The sequence below is a fragment of the Chinchilla lanigera genome, unplaced genomic scaffold (genome assembly GCF_000276665.1).
Source record: "Chinchilla lanigera isolate Chin_1 unplaced genomic scaffold, ChiLan1.0 scaffold00004, whole genome shotgun sequence".
Classification (NCBI taxonomy): domain Eukaryota; kingdom Metazoa; phylum Chordata; class Mammalia; order Rodentia; family Chinchillidae; genus Chinchilla; species Chinchilla lanigera.
This window is the reverse complement of record NW_004955405.1, coordinates 41,355,296-41,374,842: the sequence shown is the minus strand read 5'-3', so window position 1 is coordinate 41,374,842 and position 19,547 is coordinate 41,355,296. Positions and strand designations below refer to the sequence as shown.

The following is a 19,547-nucleotide window of genomic DNA, read 5'->3' as shown; positions in this document are numbered from 1 at the left end:
CCCTTGCGAAGCGCTTCCTCCCGCGCAGAAGCGGCCCGAGTGCCCGGCCCCGTGCGAGGGGCGCGGCGGGGCAGCCTGCGCTCGCGGAGCCGCGTTTCCAGCCCTCCCACTCGCTGTTGGGGTGCAGTGCCACGGTCTGGAGCGGGCGCGGTGGCGCGCAGCCTCTCGTCCCGGGCCGCTGGGAGTCCAGGCCCGGCCTGGGCGGTGTAGCGGAACCTGGCTTAAAATTAAAACGCAAACAGCAACATCCCAGCAGTGGGAGGCTGAGGCAGGAGCATCGCTGCGAGTTCGAGGCCAGCCTGAACCGCATAGCGAGACCCTGTCTCAAAAAGACAAAACAAAAACACAAACACAAACACAAAAAAAACGAGACAGAAGGAGCGGGGCTGTAGCTCAGTGTGAAAGCCCCAGGTTCAGTGCTGCGAGGGAAAAAAAGGTTCCTCACAGCAGATCAACAAGGCAGGGCTGGTTTTAGTGTGCTCTTCCCTGAGGGCGCTGAGGACCGTTGGGTGGCCGTGACGGTACTGTCCACACCCGCACAGCACGCGCCTCGGCCGGGACGTGGGTCCAGTCCGCTTCTCTCCCTGACAGGGCGGTGTGTCCCGCTGCAGCCTTGGGAGCCGAGTTTGAAAGCTGGAGCTGCTGCCTGGCCCAGGCTCACACGTCAGTACGGGGGAAAGCATGTGTGAGGTTGTGGGCCTGTGTGACAGCTTCTCGGATCCCTTCAGGTGCCAGGCCTGTGTGTTGGGAAGAAGTCCTGATAGCCATTTCACGCTCACTCGGTGTCAGAGCGGATCACATGTCCCTGTCAGCACCGAGGGGAGAAGCGGCCTGCAGTGACAAAACAGTGCTGTGTTTTCCCTTTGGTTTGGGGAGCAAGGGCCGTTTGTCATTTATTATTTTAATTGGCAGGTGAGAATTTACATATCACGGGGCACCGTGTGATGTTACACATGTGTATGTGTAATGTGTAAATTGGGGTGAACATACTGATCATCTCAGAGCAGTGTATGAACATTGCAAAATGCACGTTGCTTATCCTTTTTCTGGAGTGCTTGGGACCAGAACTGTTTCCAGTTTGGGGAGTTCTTTGGATTTTGGATTATTTGCATAGACTGTACTGGTGGGGCATCCCTAATCCAAAACCCCCAAATCTGAAACACTCCAAAATCTGAAACCCTTTGAACATCTTTTAGTCTTTGATGGGAAGTTCTTCTCTTATTGAAGGTAATATGAAAGCTTAGTAAAAAGGTAAAGCAAACTATGGCATATAATTATTGTGTCCATAGCGCCTGTACTTCACCTTCATGTGCTCTTTTTCTTTTCTTTGGCTCCAGGTTGAAGGCGTTTTCTATGTGAATGATGCTCTAGAGAAATTAATGTTTGAGGAATTAAGGAACGCCTGTCGAGGAGGCGGTGAGTGTTAGTTTCACTTGTGATACCCTGATGTGTGGCCTGAACAAATGGTGGCTCGAATATTACCATTTTAAAAATACTGTCAGGAAAATACCAAGACTTGAAACAAACCAAAGCACAACTCCTCTTGGCCACTCGGGCTCGTGGAAAGGGCTTAGAGCTGAGCGCCTGCTTTGTGTCTCAGTTAACCTTGAACAATAATAGTAAGAGGCATCGTTTGTTCTCCTGCTGTGTGCCAGGCATTTTATTAGTGCCTTCCGTAGATTATTCACGTAGTACTTAACAGAAGTTAAAAGACAGTTATTATTATCTTGATTTTACAGATGCGTAAGTCAGAAGGTCATGAGGTCAAGTAATCTTAATTTGCTCATGATCACACAACCTCCTGGTGACAGCCAGATTTCAAATCCAGTAGTGCTCATTTCAGACCCAACGTTCTTAACCAGTGTCTCATCAGTAAGATAGGACTTGGTACCCTATCTTGCGGGGCTGCCATGAAGGTTAGAGATCAGTGTTTAAATCTCTAAGACAATATGCTGATGGTGAAAGTGAAACGGAAATCACCACCTTGTTTAGCCCCTTTTATTTTTAAGATGAGCAAACTAAAGCCCTCCCTCCCCCAGCAGGATGTGCTCACTTGTCTAAAGTGACACATGAGTGAGACAGGTGGATGGGATCTCTGTGGCCCCTGATTTTCAAGCCATTGTTTTCCTATTTCCCTCTCTGTCATTTAGATTAACCCTTTTGTCGGGGGGCTGGTAATGTGAAATATTGAAAGAATACTTTCTTCTCTACACTGACATAGTCTGGCAGTTCCGTTGTATATTCCCAGCACAGCATTTGCAAGAAAACTTGTCAAAGTATATGCAGGGCTCTGGCGATATGTTTGTAATTAGTGTAGTTGTCACTGGGCTGCCTTTCTGTGGAAGCTCCCCTCCCATTCACATTTTGTGTTTGTTTTGTTTTGTTTTGTTTTTCTGGTACCAGGCATTGAACTCATGACCTTGCACTTGCCAGGCAGGCGCTGTGCCGCTGAGCTAAATCCCCAGTCCCCCCTCCCATTCACATTTTAACCAGCCTTACCCATTCAGTTGTGCTAGAAACCTCCACCACTGTCCCTTTGTATAATGTAGCCTAGAAACGTGAGTGTATTCATGCTGAAATCAAAAGTGCTCTTCCGCTGCTAAGACCCAGTTTTTTTTTCCCCAGGTGTTGGTGGCTTCTTGCCAGCCATGAAGCAGATTGGCAATGTGGCAGCCCTGCCTGGAATTGTTCATGTGAGTCAGACTCCAGAACCTTAATCATTTATGTTTCTCCTTGGCAAAAGTTTGCTGATGGGCGAATGGTCATGCCTGACAGATAATGGTATCATTTAGACAATGACCTTTGAACATCTAGAGTAACCAAAGGATCTTGGACATAACTGAGCCTGATTACTGTTGTAGTTTCTGGCTGCCTTTGGGACCCTTTGGTGTAGTTGATATATTTTTGTATTTCCTGTCAGACTGACATCATTCTTCGTGGATTGTGTACCACCATTATGGGTTTCACCATGGCCATATTCAAGAGAGTAGTTGGGGAAGGAAAGGAACAGAAAGAAGAGGTTAATGGTTGGGACTGGGACTGGAGAGAGGACAGTGTAGTTCTTTGGACATAATTGGAAAATAACAGGGATGAAGCCGGCTGGCAGCTGTGGGCCATACAGTTTAACATTCAGATTGCATCTGGAGGTGCATGTGGAAATGGATTCATCTAACAGTGAATGTGAGTCCTTCTTTATGCTGGTTATTTTGCTGTGGGTAAGAGGAGGAGATGAAAGGACATGGCTTTTGCAGGTAAGAGCTCCTAAGTGTCTGGGTGTCTTCATAAAGCCTTGCTGTATTTGATTTGCTTTCTTCCTGGGGAAGGCTCCTTTTCTAGGCCCTAGATGTATAGAGTATACAGTATGCATGTCATCAAATAAATTGCATTTGTCTAGTGACCTGTGTAAATTGCAGTTATCTTTTTTTAACCTGACACAACATGATTTATTGGTGTCTTGGGACCACCTTTAAAAGATAATAACACATTAAAGCTACTGTGAGGCCCTTCTATATGCTGTTACTTTGAGGAATGTCCTTAGTTAAAAGTCAGACTTTATGAACAGATTTGTTTTCTAACTGTATTTACCTTTGTGGTTAGGTCTTCTTAATCCTCATTTACACCAATAGAGATTTTAGGGTGAAAAAAATGTTGATTTAAAAAAAACGTTAATACTGAGAATCAGTATCACGCCCATTAGGTGACCATAGTGCCAGCCAGCAATAGCTGTGCTTCATGTTCTGATTCTCTTCCAGCGATCCATTGGGCTCCCTGATGTCCACTCAGGCTATGGGTTTGCTATTGGGAACATGGCGGCCTTTGATATGAATGACCCGGAAGCAGTGGTGTCCCCAGGTAAGGTCACCAAACAGTCTGTTATTGTGTGGCTTCTCGCCGTGGGTTATGGAGTTTCTGAGACAGAGCACAGCTTCTCTTTGTGTGCATCTCCTAATCTGACTGATTCTTTCATTTCTTTTCCTCTTATTTACTGAGAAAATTTGCTGTGGACACTCAGGCAATTCATATGTCAAGCTAAGCATGTATATTTATTGAAAATCTTTTGGGTTCCTTTCAAATGCCAAACAATATTCAGACATTGGCCACCAAACAAATGGAAGCATTTCTTTGGCGAATTCTGTATCTTTGTGATCCAGTTGTCTCCTAAGGCAGATTAGGTCTAGGAATGTTACCACACAGCATTATCGAGCTCAACTGTGTTGGGCCAGTGCTGGGCACACAGTAAGTACTGAGTTTGCTCTTATCACTTTGGTGTGTATTTACTGGAAAGAAGACAGACAGAAATGACTAAGTGTACAGTTAAAGAAAAGCCGTTGAGTAGGAAGGACCAGCAAAGCTAGGAGTTGGTTATTGGAAAAGACAGTAGAATTCATTAACCCTTGGTGACAATCAAGAAGAGACGTGCCCTACTCATTTCCACCCATTTCCCACCTTACTCGACACTCATTCCTGCCTCCTTGGCCCACGGGAGTGCCTTCAGTGTTCAGCGTCACCAGGTTTCCCTCTGCAGAAGCCACTTGAATGGCTGTGTTAGAACAGTTGTATTTAAGAGGATGGATATCTTTTAAACACTATAGTAATGGTGAGAAGCTTCAGGTAACAACTGCCTGACTACGTGGTGCTCCTAATATTTGACTGTTCTGTATTTTATAGGTGGCGTCGGATTTGACATCAACTGTGGTGTCCGCCTGCTGAGAACAAATTTGGATGAAAGTGATGTCCAGCCTGTAAAGGAACAACTGGCCCAAGCTATGTTTGACCACATTCCTGTTGGGGTGGGGTCCAAAGGGGTCATCCCGATGAATGCCAAGTAAGCACACAGTGTTCAGTAAGTGAGGGGAGAGGATAACCATGTGCTCAGCCTCATGTCCATCCTAGGACACTTGCGAAGTGCCTTTGCTCGGCCTCTACCGGGAAGTAGAAATGAGTTGCTGTTTCAGGTGTGATGTGCGGCCCATCCGCTATATCTCCACCTACTAATGTTCATTAGAGCAGTCCTTGATACACAGCAGTGTCCATATAGTAGAATGACAGCCACTGACCCTCCTCTTCATGTAAGGCACTGCTCGTCCTACTGTTGCATGAAGACAGCAACCCTGTTACTATCCTTGCTTTACAAAAGGAAGCGGAGGTTGAGAAAGGTGATAGTAAATGAGCTTAGTAAGTTATCTGGATTATCTTCATCTGGATTCAGATGAAGGCTCTTTGCCTTCCTCAGAGGCTGCATTGTGAACCCCACTGCCTGTAGCATTGAACCCAGGCAGCCACACCCTTCCTGTTGGGTACTAGCCCTGGCTGAGCTCTCAGCCTAGTGGGGAACTAAATGCAAGGCTGCCATGAAACTGCGCTCAGGTGACCGTTAAGTTTCCCTGCCTGTTTCCCCGCCTCACACAAAGCACTGCATTAGCCAGACTTTTGAACAAATCAGACGTGTTTGCTGTCTTAAAACTGTCTTATCTTTAAAATTTTTATGGACTCTGTATTCTTTGCAAATATATATATGTGTTAACATAAAAATGTTTTAGCTGTTTTATATGATTTCCTTGCACACATAAAAACCACTTGAAGTAACTTGGTACATTGGGAGGTGCTTGTTCTGTGGTTCTGCATGAACCCTGATACATAGCCCCACCCTGAAAAGTATACATGTAACATAAATCAATTTCTAGTGGCTCTGCCAATATCTTAGATGGGAATTTTGATGTAACAATGCTTGAGATGGCCTATCACCTGGGGTAGTGAGGAAAGGAGTATTGAAAGCCCTTGCTTTGGAAAAGGGCTATACTGTAGATGAAGATGAAAGCTTTCTTCCCTGTAAGCATTTGACGTGTATGCCCCTCAGCTTGAAAAGTACAAGGGCTGTGTGAACATCGAGTAGAACATGCATAGTCATGTTGGATGAGGCCTTTACTATTTTATAGCATTACTTATGAACTCTACTCAGAGCACTGCGGTTGCTGAGAGTATAAAATGTAGCCCAGGGCCAGTTTCAGTGAGTGTGTCCTCTGCCCTGTGAGATGTGCTCTGTCCTGGTCTGGACATACTTGCTGGAGGTGACTGGCACTTTCTGTTACTCCCCAGAGACCTGGAGGAGGCCTTGGAGATGGGTGTAGACTGGTCCCTGCGAGAAGGCTATGCCTGGGCTGAGGACAAGGAGCACTGTGAGGAGTATGGAAGGATGCTGCAGGCCGACCCCAACAAGGTCTCAGCAAGGGCCAAAAAGAGAGGCCTTCCTCAGGTAATCTCACAACATGGGCCATGTGAAAGATTTTCTAATTTTATTTGAGAAAAGAACATATATTTTCCATTTAACAAAAGTATACCCTCAAATGTTTTCAAAGTGTATGAAAAAGAATGCAGATCTCTTTATTTAAACATCATTTTTCGCCCTTTCAGCCGGAACTGTCGTCTCTCAGTAATTTGCAAAGTGACAAACACAAAGGGAAAGAGGAGGGAAACCTGGTGTATGTTCTCTAGGCCTTTTAGAAAACATGGGGTTATTCTTTGGCCACATGAATGTGAATCTACAGAAAGGGTGATACTGTAGACATTGAGGGAATGGGTACTGTGCAAAAAGGAACGCCACACAGATGTTACCATGGCAAAACAGGAAAAGTACAGTGTTACCCAGCATGCTGTTGGCATTGTAAACACGGAACATTGTAAGGGCACGATACTTGCCAAGGGGATTAATACGCGTATTGAGCATATTAAACCCCTAGAGAGAGTCGAGATAACTTCCTGAAACATGTCAAGGAGCATGATCAGAAAAGGAAGGAAGCTGAAGAGAAAGGTCCCTGGGTTCAGCTGAAGGGCCAGCCTGCCCTGCCCAGAGAAGCACACTTTGTGAGAACCAATGGGAAGGAGGATTCGCTGGAACTTGTTGCCTGTGAATTCACTGCATAGGCTGGGGATGTAGCTCTGCCATTCAGCCCCTAAAATCATCTTGTGTTGTAAGGATGGTTTTCTTAATTGAACAGGTGTGTGGTGCCTTTACCTCAGAAACAAGTATTTGGAGCCGATTTTTACTACCTAGTTACTTGTGTCAGGTCTTTACTCTTAGTGTTTTTCTTGCTGGAAAATATTGCTGAAGTATTGTGTAGGTGTATACTCAAATATTTATATTGGCTTAAATATCCCGTAAATCACTATGGGGAAAAGATGTATCAAAAACATCATTTTTCTAAAAAGCTATCAGAAAGATCATACGTTCATAGAATAAAACAGTATTATGAATTCAAAGAACAAAAGTGGGACATAATTATAAGCTTACAGTGTATGCCAAAATTATATGTGGATAGACTTTGACACTTGCCACATGTGACCCAAAGTTTTCTGGCATGTAAGACAAAAAAGAGATACTAGTTCATGGTGTCCATGAGAGAATATATCATATATTTGAAATCCATAGCCAAAATTTGTAAGTGCTTTGCCATCAGTTCAAGTGATGTTGGGCAGGGAGGCTCTTTGGCCTCTGTGGAGCTCATTATTTCATTGAAAATGGAAACAGTTAAAAGTAGGCAGCCTCTGACAACTCTTCCAGCACGGCTCTTCCTCAGCTTTTTATATTGTGCATTGGCTCCAGTCAGTTGTGTTCTTGCAGTGATGGGTAACGCTGGGTGTCCATAAATTCAGACATGTGAGACATCATGTGAACTTGAACCTAAGAGTCTGTATTCCCTGGTGCTTGTCATAGGATGTGACCCTTCCTTTCATGACATTTAGAACATTGCATGAACCATCTAATGGTATGAGGGGTTTTTGGTTTTTTAAGTTTTTTAGGTACATGTACTTCAGTTATATAACGATGTGATAGATTTCAGGAACTAGTCTCTTTTTTTTTTTTTTTGGTCTTTCTGAGACAGGGTCTCACTATGCAGTTCAGGCTAGTCTTGAAACTCACTTTGTAGCCCCGGTTGGCCTTGAACTCGCAATAAACCTCCTGCCTTCGCCTCCTGAGTGCTGTGATTACAGGCGTGTACCACCACGCGTAGCTATTATTTTTGTCATGTGGAATATTGTTGTAAATTAATGGGGCATTGCTAAAGCTTAGAATTTTTTGTAACACAAAACGCTATTTGTATGGTTATTTTGTTGTTGGTGGTGGTTTGTTTCCACCCACTTGCTTTTTAAATGTCTCTTATAAACACCAGAACTGAAGCTGTTTATCAGATGTTCTGTATGTTTACAGCTGGGGACCCTGGGTGCAGGCAACCACTATGCAGAAATCCAGGTTGTGGATGAGATCTTCAATGAGTATGCTGCGAAGAAGATGGGCATTGACCACAAGGGGCAGGTGTGCGTGATGATCCACAGTGGCAGCCGCGGCCTGGGCCACCAGGTAGCCACAGGTACCGTGCAGACCTAATATTTTACTAATATTTTAGCCACACAGGGGGCTAAGGCAGCTCTGAACTGTGCTGTGTGGATTTTTTTATTTTGGTCTCCTCATTTATAACCTGCAAATTAACTTTCTCACCTGAAGAAATGGCATGGTCACTTTGTATGATAGGGTCATGGAAGGTTAAGGAAATAATGTATGTAAAGCAATTAAAGGAATGCCTGACATTTATTAAGTACTTGGTATGTATCAGCTCCAGCTTTCATTACATTCAGCCATCTTGCCAAGAAAGCCCAAGACAGTGTTTGAACTGTGGAGTTGATGAAGTTGGCATTTGTTCAGCAAATACATATTAAATACCTGTTGTGCAGGATTTGGAATTATGGTGGAATTGGTGATGGAACAGGTGGGTATTTTACTTTGAAACACTCATAAAGAACAGATCATGTTCATAAGGAAAAATAAAGATAGCAGGTTATAATTGATAAAATAAGAGAGACAAAATAAACGCATGTGTTCAGGAAAAAGATTTCAGAGATGTTTGACCAGGTCCTTGTAATTTAAACAGTTACACACAGGACAAGACAAAAAAAACAGTGTGCACAAAAACAGGCAGCAGGCAGAGTGGTTACTTTGGATGATTGACAAGGCGTGTGAAAGGTTGACTGAATATAGGAAAAGGTGTATAAACACATAGAAAGTATAAACATGAAATTCCATGTTGTACTTCAGCTTTGTATTGTTTTATCCTATGAATTTAATAATCTGTGTCAGCCTGACCCTTAGGCTTTTTAATCTAACAGATATACAAAGTACTGACTAGTGTTTGTGAACTTTTCCACTGAGTTCTTAGATTTGATTCTCTATTATGGAGTTGGTTTTCAAATAGAAGGTCTAAGGGGCTGGGGATTTACCTCAGCGGCACAGTGCCTGCCTGGCAAGCACAAGGTCATGAGTTCGATTCCCGGTACCAGAAAAAAAAACCAAACAAAAGGTCTAGCAACCAGTTTTTTTCTATATTGTGAGGCCCTGAAGATTACTTTTATAGGTCATAATGGAAATAAAATGTATTTTCTGTTTGTATTCTCATTCATTCACACCTTGGGAAAGGAGAAATAAGGCCATGTTTTTGCTGTTTATGTACATACTCATTCTTAGTACATGTGTATAGAGGGCAAACGTTGTCTTTTTCTCCCACATAATTTGTGTCATCATGCTCTGAAAGAGGATGCCCAAGCCCTGCCCACCCTGGGACATGCTAGCCAAGTGCTCTGTCATTGACTTACATCTCCAGCCCCCTTTTCAAAAAAATTTTGTTTTGAGACAGGCTCTCGTTAAACTGCCCGTGCTGGCCTAAAACTTGCAATCCTAGCACCTCAGCCTTCCAAGTACATATGGGGATTATAGTTGTGCACCACTATGCCCAACCTAACAATATTACTTGGCCAAGCAGATAGATGAACTCAGAGGCACATCAAAGAGGTTATGTTTCACTTGTTTCTTTGTAGAGTGAGTTGGAGTATACCCTGCCTTTTTGTAGCAGTCTAGTGATTTATTTAAGTGAGGGCTTACTCATGTGTCCTCTTGTTCCAGATGCATTGGTGGCTATGGAAAAGGCCATGAAGAGAGACAAGATCATAGTCAATGATCGGCAGTTAGCTTGTGCTCGGATCGCTTCATCAGAGGGCCAGGACTACCTTAAAGGAATGGCGGCTGCTGGCAACTATGCCTGGGTCAACCGTTCATCCATGACCTTCCTAACCCGCCAGGTACGGTGGAATTGCTCGTCTGTTCCAGCTTTTCACGACGACAAGGTCAAGTGCTTTAAAACATGGTCCCATCAGCCTGTGAGGTTTCATGTTCAGAGCACCAGAGAAGCGTCCACAGCTCTGGTGTCATCATTAACTAAACCGCAGTGGCAGGCAGCCCTGGGATGTGAGAGAAAGGATGCAGAGGACTGCTAGAACGCGTTTGAGCTGCAGAGAGAGTAGAAGTGCCATTCACAGGGCTGGGGATTGAGTCCAGGCAGCTGTCACTCCAGAGTGGAATTATGGGATGGAGCGCAGCGTGGAAGCTGTGAGTGTGGTTGTTGAATTACTAACTTTTATTACTAACTTTACGTGAAGTTAGTAATATTGCCATTTTTGGACCCTTAAATCCTTGACCATCTGCAGGAACAAACCAGTTAAAATCTCTGAGGTTGGTTTGCAAGAGCCAGTCCTGGCTCCTCTTAAAACACGGTTTTCCTTTCAGGCTTTTGCCAAGGTCTTCAACACAACCCCGGATGATCTAGACCTGCACGTGATCTACGATGTCTCCCACAACATTGCCAAAGTAGAGCAGCACGTTGTGGATGGGAAGGAGCGGACGCTGCTGGTGCACCGGAAGGGGTCCACCCGTGCCTTCCCTCCACACCACCCGCTCATCGCTGTGGACTACCAGGTACAAGGGGGGCTGTGTGGGTTTCAGCAGTGACACCATGATTTGGATGGTTGTAAACGGGGCTGCATTTAAACAGGAAAGCAGCCTTTGTGAAAAGAAACACCCGTGAGAACAGTGACTCCCTTTTGTCATTTGTGCTTGCAGTGTGCTATCCAAAAAATGCTGCATTAAGTGTATTTTACTCCACAAATGTGGGCTAAGGCCTTTGAATCACCAGAAGACAGGGTAAAGATTAGAATGGATCTGTTTCTTTCCTCTTATTCTTTCAGCACGCGGCTCTGGGGAAGTTGGAAAGACCCTTAGTCTGCACTCGTTTTGCAGATAAGAAATTAAGCCAAAAGGGGCCAGGTGTCTTACATGGGTTAGAAATCCAAATTCTTCCCACAATTCCTCAGTGCAGAAAATGTGAATTTCATGTGTTAACATGTCTGATCTGTGTGCGTCCCCAGCTCACTGGGCAGCCAGTGCTCATTGGTGGCACGATGGGAACCTGCAGTTACGTTCTCACCGGGACTGAGCAAGGCATGACTGAGACCTTTGGAACCACCTGTCATGGTGCGGTAAGGAACAGGAACTTCTGAGAGTATTGTCTTCAGTTTAGCTCTTGTTTTGCATTCTGACAGATAAAGGCATCTGACTGAGCATAGCGGAGTCAGGGACTGAGTCTGTCATTGAGGATTCTACTTGGGAATTACTCCTCTGAAGTACACAGTTTAGTGAACTGATTGAAGTCACCTGTGTCTACTTTAGCAAGGTCATGGTAGGGCCGGGGACTGGAACATAGTCTGCACATCCAGATAATCCAGGGTGGGAAATTGGCACTAGAGTTGAGCATACTATAGCTGGTTCTTAGTGGTACAAATTGAACTGATGCACATTTACAGCAGCTTACCTCAGTGATTGATTGAAACTGCTCAATTCAGCACTCAGGAGGCTGAGGCAGGAGGATCATTGCAAGTTCGAGGCCAGCCTGGGCTACAAATTGAGTTAAAGACAGCCTGAACTGCATAGAAAGACCTTGTCTCAAAAAGACGAAAAAAAAAAACCAAAAAACTGCTCAATTGCCTAATTTGCTCTTTCCTGGGGCATGTGCTGGAGATTTGGGGACACACCCTATTTGCAAATCGGAGTCTCTTTGTCATCAGCACATGCATGTTAGCACATTGCTTCTCACGTTCTCACCCAGGGATCAGTAAACTTTTTCCATAAAGGGCCGGGTAGGTGGGCTCCTTTGGAGAACAGTAACATATGTTCCCTGTGCCAAGTATTGAGCTTTGCCATCGGAGTGCAGGAGCAGCCACGAGTAATATATATAAACGAGCATCGCTGTGTTCTAATAAAAGCTTCATTTACAAAATAAGTGGGGGACTAAATACACTGTAGTTTGCCAGCTCCTATTTTAAGCCTTCAGAATACCTAACTGGTGATAGAGTGGGAAGTAGAAACTGCTTACAACACCTGTGCCATAAGAGGCCCTCACAAATACATTTCATCCCTGTTTTTGTCCCTGCCCATTTTTCGTTGGCAGCTGCTTCCTCCCTCCTAGTTTAAGTGCAGTGGTTCTCAACCAAGGTGAAGTGCCCCCTTGTCTAGGCGCATTGGCAGCGTTGGGAGGTGTTTATGGTGTTCACGGTTGGACAGAGGAAGTAGATAGAGGCTGAAGGTGGTGCCAAGCACCCTGCTATGCACGGGCTGCCCCTGCAAAGGGCGCCTGGCTTGGCCTGCCGAGGGGAAAAGCACAGGCTTTTGTCATGACAGACACTGCTTGCACTTAAAAATTCAGGTACAGGGCCAGGGATATAGCTCAGCAGCATAAGCACTTGCCTGGCAAGCTGGAGATCATGAGTTCGATTCCCAGAACCAAAAAAAAAAAAATTCAGGTATATATTGAGGTGATAACAGTAACTAGAAACACAAAACTATATCTTTAAAATTCTTCAGATGAGAAATTTGTTTCCTGAAAGGATATATAAGGTTTCTTATAAAAGATGCAGAAAAAGGTTGATACAGTAAAACAAAAGGTAGTTTTCAAACTTTTCAACTTAAAAAAGAAAAATAAATAAGAAAAAAATAAATGTGCAGTAACAGGTATCTATAGTCCTAGCTACTCAGGAGGCTGAAGCAGGAGAATGATGAGTTTGAGACCAGCCTAGGCAGTATAGACTACATTGCCTCAAATAGGTACGTATTATAATAATAATAAAAAAATCAAGGCAAAGGTATAATCCTAAGGTTTAAATAATTGCTGGGGTCAGACATCAAATTGAACTCAGAATTTATCAAGCAGCATTCATTCCTTTCCCATTCTAGGGCCGAGCGTTGTCCAGAGCAAAATCGCGACGTAATTTAGATTTCCAGGATGTCTTAGACAAACTGGCAGATATGGGAATTGCAATCCGGGTGGCCTCGCCCAAACTAGTTATGGAAGAGGTGAGTGAAATTTTACAAAATAATTAGCATAATTTATCATTTATGCCAGTGCAGAGAGAGCAGTTTTGAGTATTACTGACAGGCTGTTTGGAGTTTTGTATTTGACTCAGTTTTATCTCACTTTTGGTCGTATATTGTTTACTCTTTTGTTTGGAGATTAATTACCAAACCAAGTCCATAAAATGACTTTTACTGTTCATGCATGGTTTCTCTGTGTAAACTTTAAAAGTAGTTTGAACCAAACTGTTTTACCCTTATGTGTACAGTGTATGCTTAGGGTGTAGCTGTGAATAAAGGGGCAGTGAGATGGGAGGGAATTGAAGCCAAAATGGGCATAGGCGCACACATACTGCCTCAGTTCTTTGTGTGTATAAATTTAGTAGCTTTCCCTTACTATGAAGAGAAAGTTACTGATACGTGTAACTTCAGAAATGCAAAGAAAGAAAACTTACATTGCCAGGGATTCCATGCAGAGACATCAGTCACCAGCAGGTGGTTTGGTGCATTTTCTTCAAGGCAGGGGTTGTTGTGTGTGTTTTAATTATGTCTACTACTTTTCTTAATCATACAAGCAACACATATTCTTTGGAGAGAGTTTTGAAGAGTATAGAAAACTCTTAAAAAAAAGGGGAGTTTTTATCTCACTACCCCTTACCAACACTGAGCTTACTCGATTTTAACCTTTGCTAATAGGCAAAAGTAAGCCCTCCGTGTTGTTTGAATGTGTGTTGTATAGTTGCAAGTGGAGTCTGTTGTCTTGAAAGAGCTTTTTGAGACCTACAGTGTAATTCCTCCCTGCAGGCTCCTGAGTCCTATAAGAATGTGACCGATGTGGTGAACACTTGCCATGATGCGGGAATCAGCAAGAAGGCCATTAAACTGCGGCCAATCGCCGTCATCAAAGGGTAGGGCCCCCAGGCCTCTGGACCCCTTGACCTCATCCAGGTGGCGCAGACCGGGAGACTATTAACACCACCGACAGACAGCTCTGCGGTGTGCGGCTGTGGCTGCCCATGCTGAAGGGCCCCCTGCAGCCAGGTGATTAAACCATCGTCCAGAAGGAGCTGTGCTGCCTCTTACTTGTCCCAAGGATTTCCAGGAAAAATCCTTGGAGGGGCAGAGGGTGAAGAAACTGCCTTGTTCAGCCACGTAGGTCTTTAATCAGCAGGATAAACTGTACACAAAGCCCTTTTACACCCAGTAGGTGTCAGGAACGTTCTATTAAACACCAGGTTGGCATGTCTGCTTTCTTGCTCCCTGTGTCCCCCATCTCTCCATTACCCCGCACCGCACAGAGCCATGAGCCCCTGGGAGCGGATGTGCACATCAGCTGAGCAGGCCGCTGGACGGTCAAGAAGCTGAGTGGGCAGGTGCAGAGTAGGACACTAAAGAGCCAGTGATGGTCATTGCTGCTCTCCTTCTCCTGTGAGCACAGATCACAGGTGACTGCCCTGCTGCCTGCTGTCCTAGAGGAGCCGTAGCTGGCCAGCTCCACTGAGTAACACTTTGCACAGCTGCAGCAGAACCCCCCAGGCAAGCTGGCTGGCTTTGCTTTTGTGACTGGATCATGAAGAGCATTCAAAGAACACAGCTATGACATTAGCAGTTACTCTGCTCAAAGAGAGAGATCCAAGCTTGGGGTGTGCAACACCCCCAATGGAAGGAAAGTACCATAGCAAAATGGACCCCAAGGCCTGGTGGAAAGGACCACGGAGGCACAGAGACACGAAGAGGAGCTTCGTGTGGAGCCCCAAGCCTGGTGTGTGGCACACCTCAATGGCACCCAAGAGCTACAGAGAGAGCTGAGGCTTCACGTAGGGAAAGGACCAGAGCTATGGAGGAACCTGAGCCTGCAGAGTGGGACTTCCAGGTCAAGACGTGGGGAGAAAGGAGTGGAGCCGAGGCAGGGAGGAGAGGACCTTGGAGGCACAGAGGGACCTGAGGAGAGGGGCAGGGACTTGACATGGAGGAAGTGTGCCATGGATTTGAGCGCCACAGACCGGGGTGAGACCCTTGGAGAGAGGAGCAGAACTGCAGCTTGAGGGAGAGCATTAAGGAGGGGTGGAGGGACCAGGGAGGTCCACAGCACTGGTAGTTGGGAACCCTGAAAGGAAGAGTGGCTGGAAGTGAGGCAGAGGATGCCCGGGCGCCTGAAGGAACCCGAGGAGAACTAGTGCAGGGACTGAGCTCGGGCTGCTGTACCAGACGCCCAGAAAAGGCTGGATGTGGGCAAGAGGCTCTGACTCCCGAGGAAGATAGCTGATGGGGGCGGGGGCGGGGGCGGGGATGGGACTGGACTGGGCTGGAGAAACTTGGGTGCTCTGAGCAAGCCGAGCCACTGTGGGGGCAGCCAATGCCAGGCAGATTGGGAGAGTGGGGCTGAAGGAGGCCAGGCAGGACCCCAAGCACAGCAGCAGAGGGGCGAGGCAAGGTGGCCTGTGGGGGCCTAAGGTAAGAGAAGAAGCAAGCCCAAGCAAAACACCCAAGACAAGGATGGGCAGAGGCCATGGAGGCCCAGGTCTGGCTGGCAGAGGGGGACTGCAGTGTGGAGGCCAGCCTGACCACAGGGCTCAGCGGGAGGGGAGCGATGGCCAGTGCCAAGTCCATAGTTGGCGGAACAGAGAGGAGTTGCATCTGTAGGCTGGGCAGTGGGTATGCAGGATTCCACCTGAGCACATAAGGGCAGGTGCCATGGCACAAAGTGAAGGCCACTAGGTTTCTCTGGGCTCCGAGAAAAACAAGTCCAGGTGTTTCAGGACCAGCCCCAAACATTGTGGAGACGGGGAACCCAGGACTGCGTGGAACATGATTCATTGCAGGACCCCACACAAGCCTGCACCTTAGCAAAGACCACGCGGGCCAGCAGACTTCGAGGTGGGCAAGGTCCTCCCTCACTGGGGCACTATGCATGGCTTAGCACTGTGACCTTCCATTGGGGCCCAAATCCCAGGCGGCCATTCTACCATGCATTCTGGCCCGCTCACCTCTCCAGGCCACACTTGAAAACTGCTGCCTTGAGGACCCAGGCCTCCAGGCAGGAGTGCATTTTGTGGGTGAGGCAGGGCTGTAATATAGAGAGCCAATTTTTCCCCAAGAGATAACATGTATCCCTGAAGGTTAGTGGAGGTCTGAACCCCAGAAAGCAAGCCCCGCTGCCATCCAAGCCCAAAAAAGACTCAGCCTCTCAAATGCCACAGTATTGCCGTCAACCACATGCTTGTGCCGTGACTGAGCAGCACTGTGTACGTGCTACCCTAGCAGAGACACCTTGGATAGGTCTAGGCCAGGTTGGCCCTGGGCAGTGAGCTGGATTTTCCCACAGGCCCCAGAACAACTGTCTTCCTTTTGGGCGAGCGCCCTTTTCAGACAAGAGCCGGGAGCTGCAAGGTCATCCGTCAGTTCTCCCACAAGTGACTGCCTGCAATGACCGCACCTTTGTCCAAACACAAGGGTCAAACTCTGCTCCAGGAGTCTTGGCTCTATCATTGACAATAGGAGGGAGTGGTTAATACTTTGCATTCAAAGAAAGATCCATTTCTTATTCTAGAAAGTTTTTCCCACTAAAGACATTGTTCTAAAGATTTTTTTTTCCCACTTAGGGAAAAAAAACACTTAAAAATCTTCACTGGGAGTGATGGTGCATGCCTGTAATCCCAGCTGGTGGGGCTGTTGAGGCAGGAGCATTGTAAATTCAAGCCCAGCCTCAGCAATTTAGCAAAATCCTGTCTGAAAATTTTAAAGACCTTTAAAAGGGCTGAGGGGTTAGAACAGTGGTTGAAAGCTGGGCATAGTGGTGCACGCCTGTAACCCCAGCACTTGGGAGGCTGACACAGGAGGATTAAGACAGGTTTTGGTACCAAGAGTGGGGTCATTGATGTGAGTACCTGACCATGGGGTTCAGAAGCCTTTGGAAGTAGCTCCTGGGAGGAGTTTGGAAAGGATGGGAGATGCTAGCGAGAGAAGTCCTAGCATGCTGTAAGCTGAGCTGGTCAGAGGGCAGAAGATCAGAATGCTGACAAATATGCAGAAAGTGAAACTCAGGTACAGGAGGTTTCAGCTGGGAATGGAAACTCCATCAGCAATTGGGTGACATACACATGTGCGTTACCCTGACAGAAAGTTTGCCTCCATTTTCTTCATGTCAGGGAACTGAAGTTAAGGGTAGCAGACATTATCTGGTGGAGTAAATTTCAAGATGGCTCAATGTTCAGGCTATAGCATGTGTACTGGTGACGGCTTTCAGTCAGACCTATTTTGACAGTCAAGAGCCAATGGCACAGCTGCTTGATTTAAAAAGTTGAGTTTCACCAAAATTGGGGCCTGTAAAGTTTTGGTGGAGAACTTGATTGTTGAAACTATCAGTGTTTAAAAGAGCCATTCCCCCCCTTTTTGAGACAGTGTTTGCTAAGTTGCCCAAGCTGGGCTCCAAATTGTGACCCTCCTGCATCAGTTTCCAGAGTGCTAGGATTACAGGCATGTGCCATCATACCTGGCTGAAAATCTCTGTCCATAAAGTTTATTTTTGTTTTTGTTTTTTGAGACAGGGTCTTGTTATGTAGTTCAGTGTGGGAAACTAGTCATAAGGATCGAGGCCCAGGTGATCTTCCCTGCGTACATGAAGGAGGGCACAGCAAGTTCTTCTCCCTTTGGCAACATGGGGTGTTGTAGTTTGGGGTTTTTGCAAGAGGAAACAATACAATTCAGGACACATTTTATACGATTATAATAGTCACCCAAAGAATCATATACAAAGAGTGCAGGAAATCTCCATACACTAAAGACCCAAGAATCCAGCAAAGGGCCTGGATCCCAAGGTAATGTCCTGCATGAGTTCAGCTGAAGACCTAGAGCCCGTAACAGTGCCTCTCATGAGTCCAGCTGGAGGCCAAGAGCCCACAGCAATGTCTCATGCAGGCCTGTTTCATGGATCTGTGCTGGGAAGGCCCAAAGGTCAGTGGTGGAAGCTAGAAAGTCTGTGCCAGCGGGATGAAGGATCTGTGCTAGCAGGCTGAGGGATCTGCATCTGCAATGCTCAAAGTAAGAACAGGAGCTCGCCCAAAAAGTACCACAGCCATCCTCTGCACAAGTGAGGTCCTGAGCTCCTCTGATGATCAGCACAGCTGAGTTCCCATCAGGAAAGCCAACACCACAAGCTTCTCCAGGAGACTGAGCAGTGCACCATCTTCCCCTCCGGAGACAGGAAGCAATGCTCAAAGTGAGGACCAGAGTTCCTCCAAAGTGAACTGAAGCTATTCTCAGCAACAACAGGGTCCCGAGCTCCTCGAATGATGAGAAAAGCCGAGTTCATCCGGAAGGCCAGCACGACAAGCTCCTCTAAGAGAACCAACAGCTCTACAGTTTCTAACAGCTTCCAGCAGGCTCACAATAGCCTAACTTCTTATCCAGTTCTGCCTCTTATGCTGCTGGCAACAACCCTCAGGTGGGCCTCCCACACCCAGCACCATGCTTGCTCAGTTCAGCTGGGTGTTAAAGGTTGACTACCAGTTGTCAATCCACCACAATGGGGCATGCTGGCAAGTTGCAAGTTCCAGGGAAGAAGTCTCCTGTGTGTCCTCACGTGGTGTCGAGAGGGAGAGAGAACTGAGTCTCTGTAATAAGGCACTACTGCCACCACGGTGCTCTGCTCCTGACCTAATCATTTCCGAAAGACCCCTCTCTCACCGTCACCCCTTGGGGTAGGTTTCTACAAGTTCACTGTCCAGGATTGAAGCGATGTCAGCCCTGCATCAAAAACTGCTTCTGAAAGAGGCAGCCACCATCTTTCCAGATCCACAGGACAGAGGGGATCTTCTCTAGGTCCCACGGGAGAAGTGACATTTCAAAGCACACGTTTAGGGACTGTGTGCACCTCACTTGCTTGTGAGATCATTTTGATTTTCATTTCTAGTGAACAAGACAGCAAAACCAATGTGGCCTGCTGCTGTGCAGCGGTAAATTCCCTGCTCCGGAACGTGCGTTCTCCGCACTAGAAGTCACGACGCCTCTGCCCTTCCACATTACATGGAGCTCGTGTGTGCCCGTCCCGCTGTGAGCTCCAGCTCGGGACCCGCGCCTCCCTCCCTTCCCGTGGGAGTGGCGCAGCAGCAATCGCTCTGGGGTGGGAGGCAGCCTTCCTGGGTGTCGGTTCTGCTGCAGCGTGCAGGGTGCCAGGCTGCAGACTACGGTACATTTACTTATTCATTGATACATAAACTTTATGGCATATTTTATTTAAATAAGAATCTCAATATTATTTCAACATGTAATTCAGACGAAAGACGTCCAAGAGCCACTCAACGCCCCACAGGAGCCCACCCTT

The 19,547-nt window shown here is 46.4% G+C and overlaps 1 protein-coding gene across 1 annotated transcript in view; it reads left to right on the top strand.

Annotated features, from left to right (window-relative positions):
• The window catches only part of Rtcb (RNA 2',3'-cyclic phosphate and 5'-OH ligase), a 14,846-nt gene extending 373 nt beyond the window's left edge, over window positions 1–14,473 (top strand). Inside the window, exons 2-12 of the mRNA XM_013519150.1 lie at window positions 1,338–1,416; window positions 2,626–2,693; window positions 3,753–3,852; window positions 4,669–4,825; window positions 6,097–6,253; window positions 8,207–8,366; window positions 9,950–10,125; window positions 10,610–10,798; window positions 11,248–11,358; window positions 13,109–13,228; window positions 14,030–14,473. Coding sequence (XP_013374604.1) covers window positions 1,338–1,416; window positions 2,626–2,693; window positions 3,753–3,852; window positions 4,669–4,825; window positions 6,097–6,253; window positions 8,207–8,366; window positions 9,950–10,125; window positions 10,610–10,798; window positions 11,248–11,358; window positions 13,109–13,228; window positions 14,030–14,137 — 1,425 coding nt within the window. The 3' untranslated portion in view covers window positions 14,138–14,473. The remainder of the gene's footprint in view (window positions 1–1,337; window positions 1,417–2,625; window positions 2,694–3,752; window positions 3,853–4,668; window positions 4,826–6,096; window positions 6,254–8,206; window positions 8,367–9,949; window positions 10,126–10,609; window positions 10,799–11,247; window positions 11,359–13,108; window positions 13,229–14,029) is intronic.
• Window positions 14,474–19,547: the final 5,074 nt, after the last annotated feature.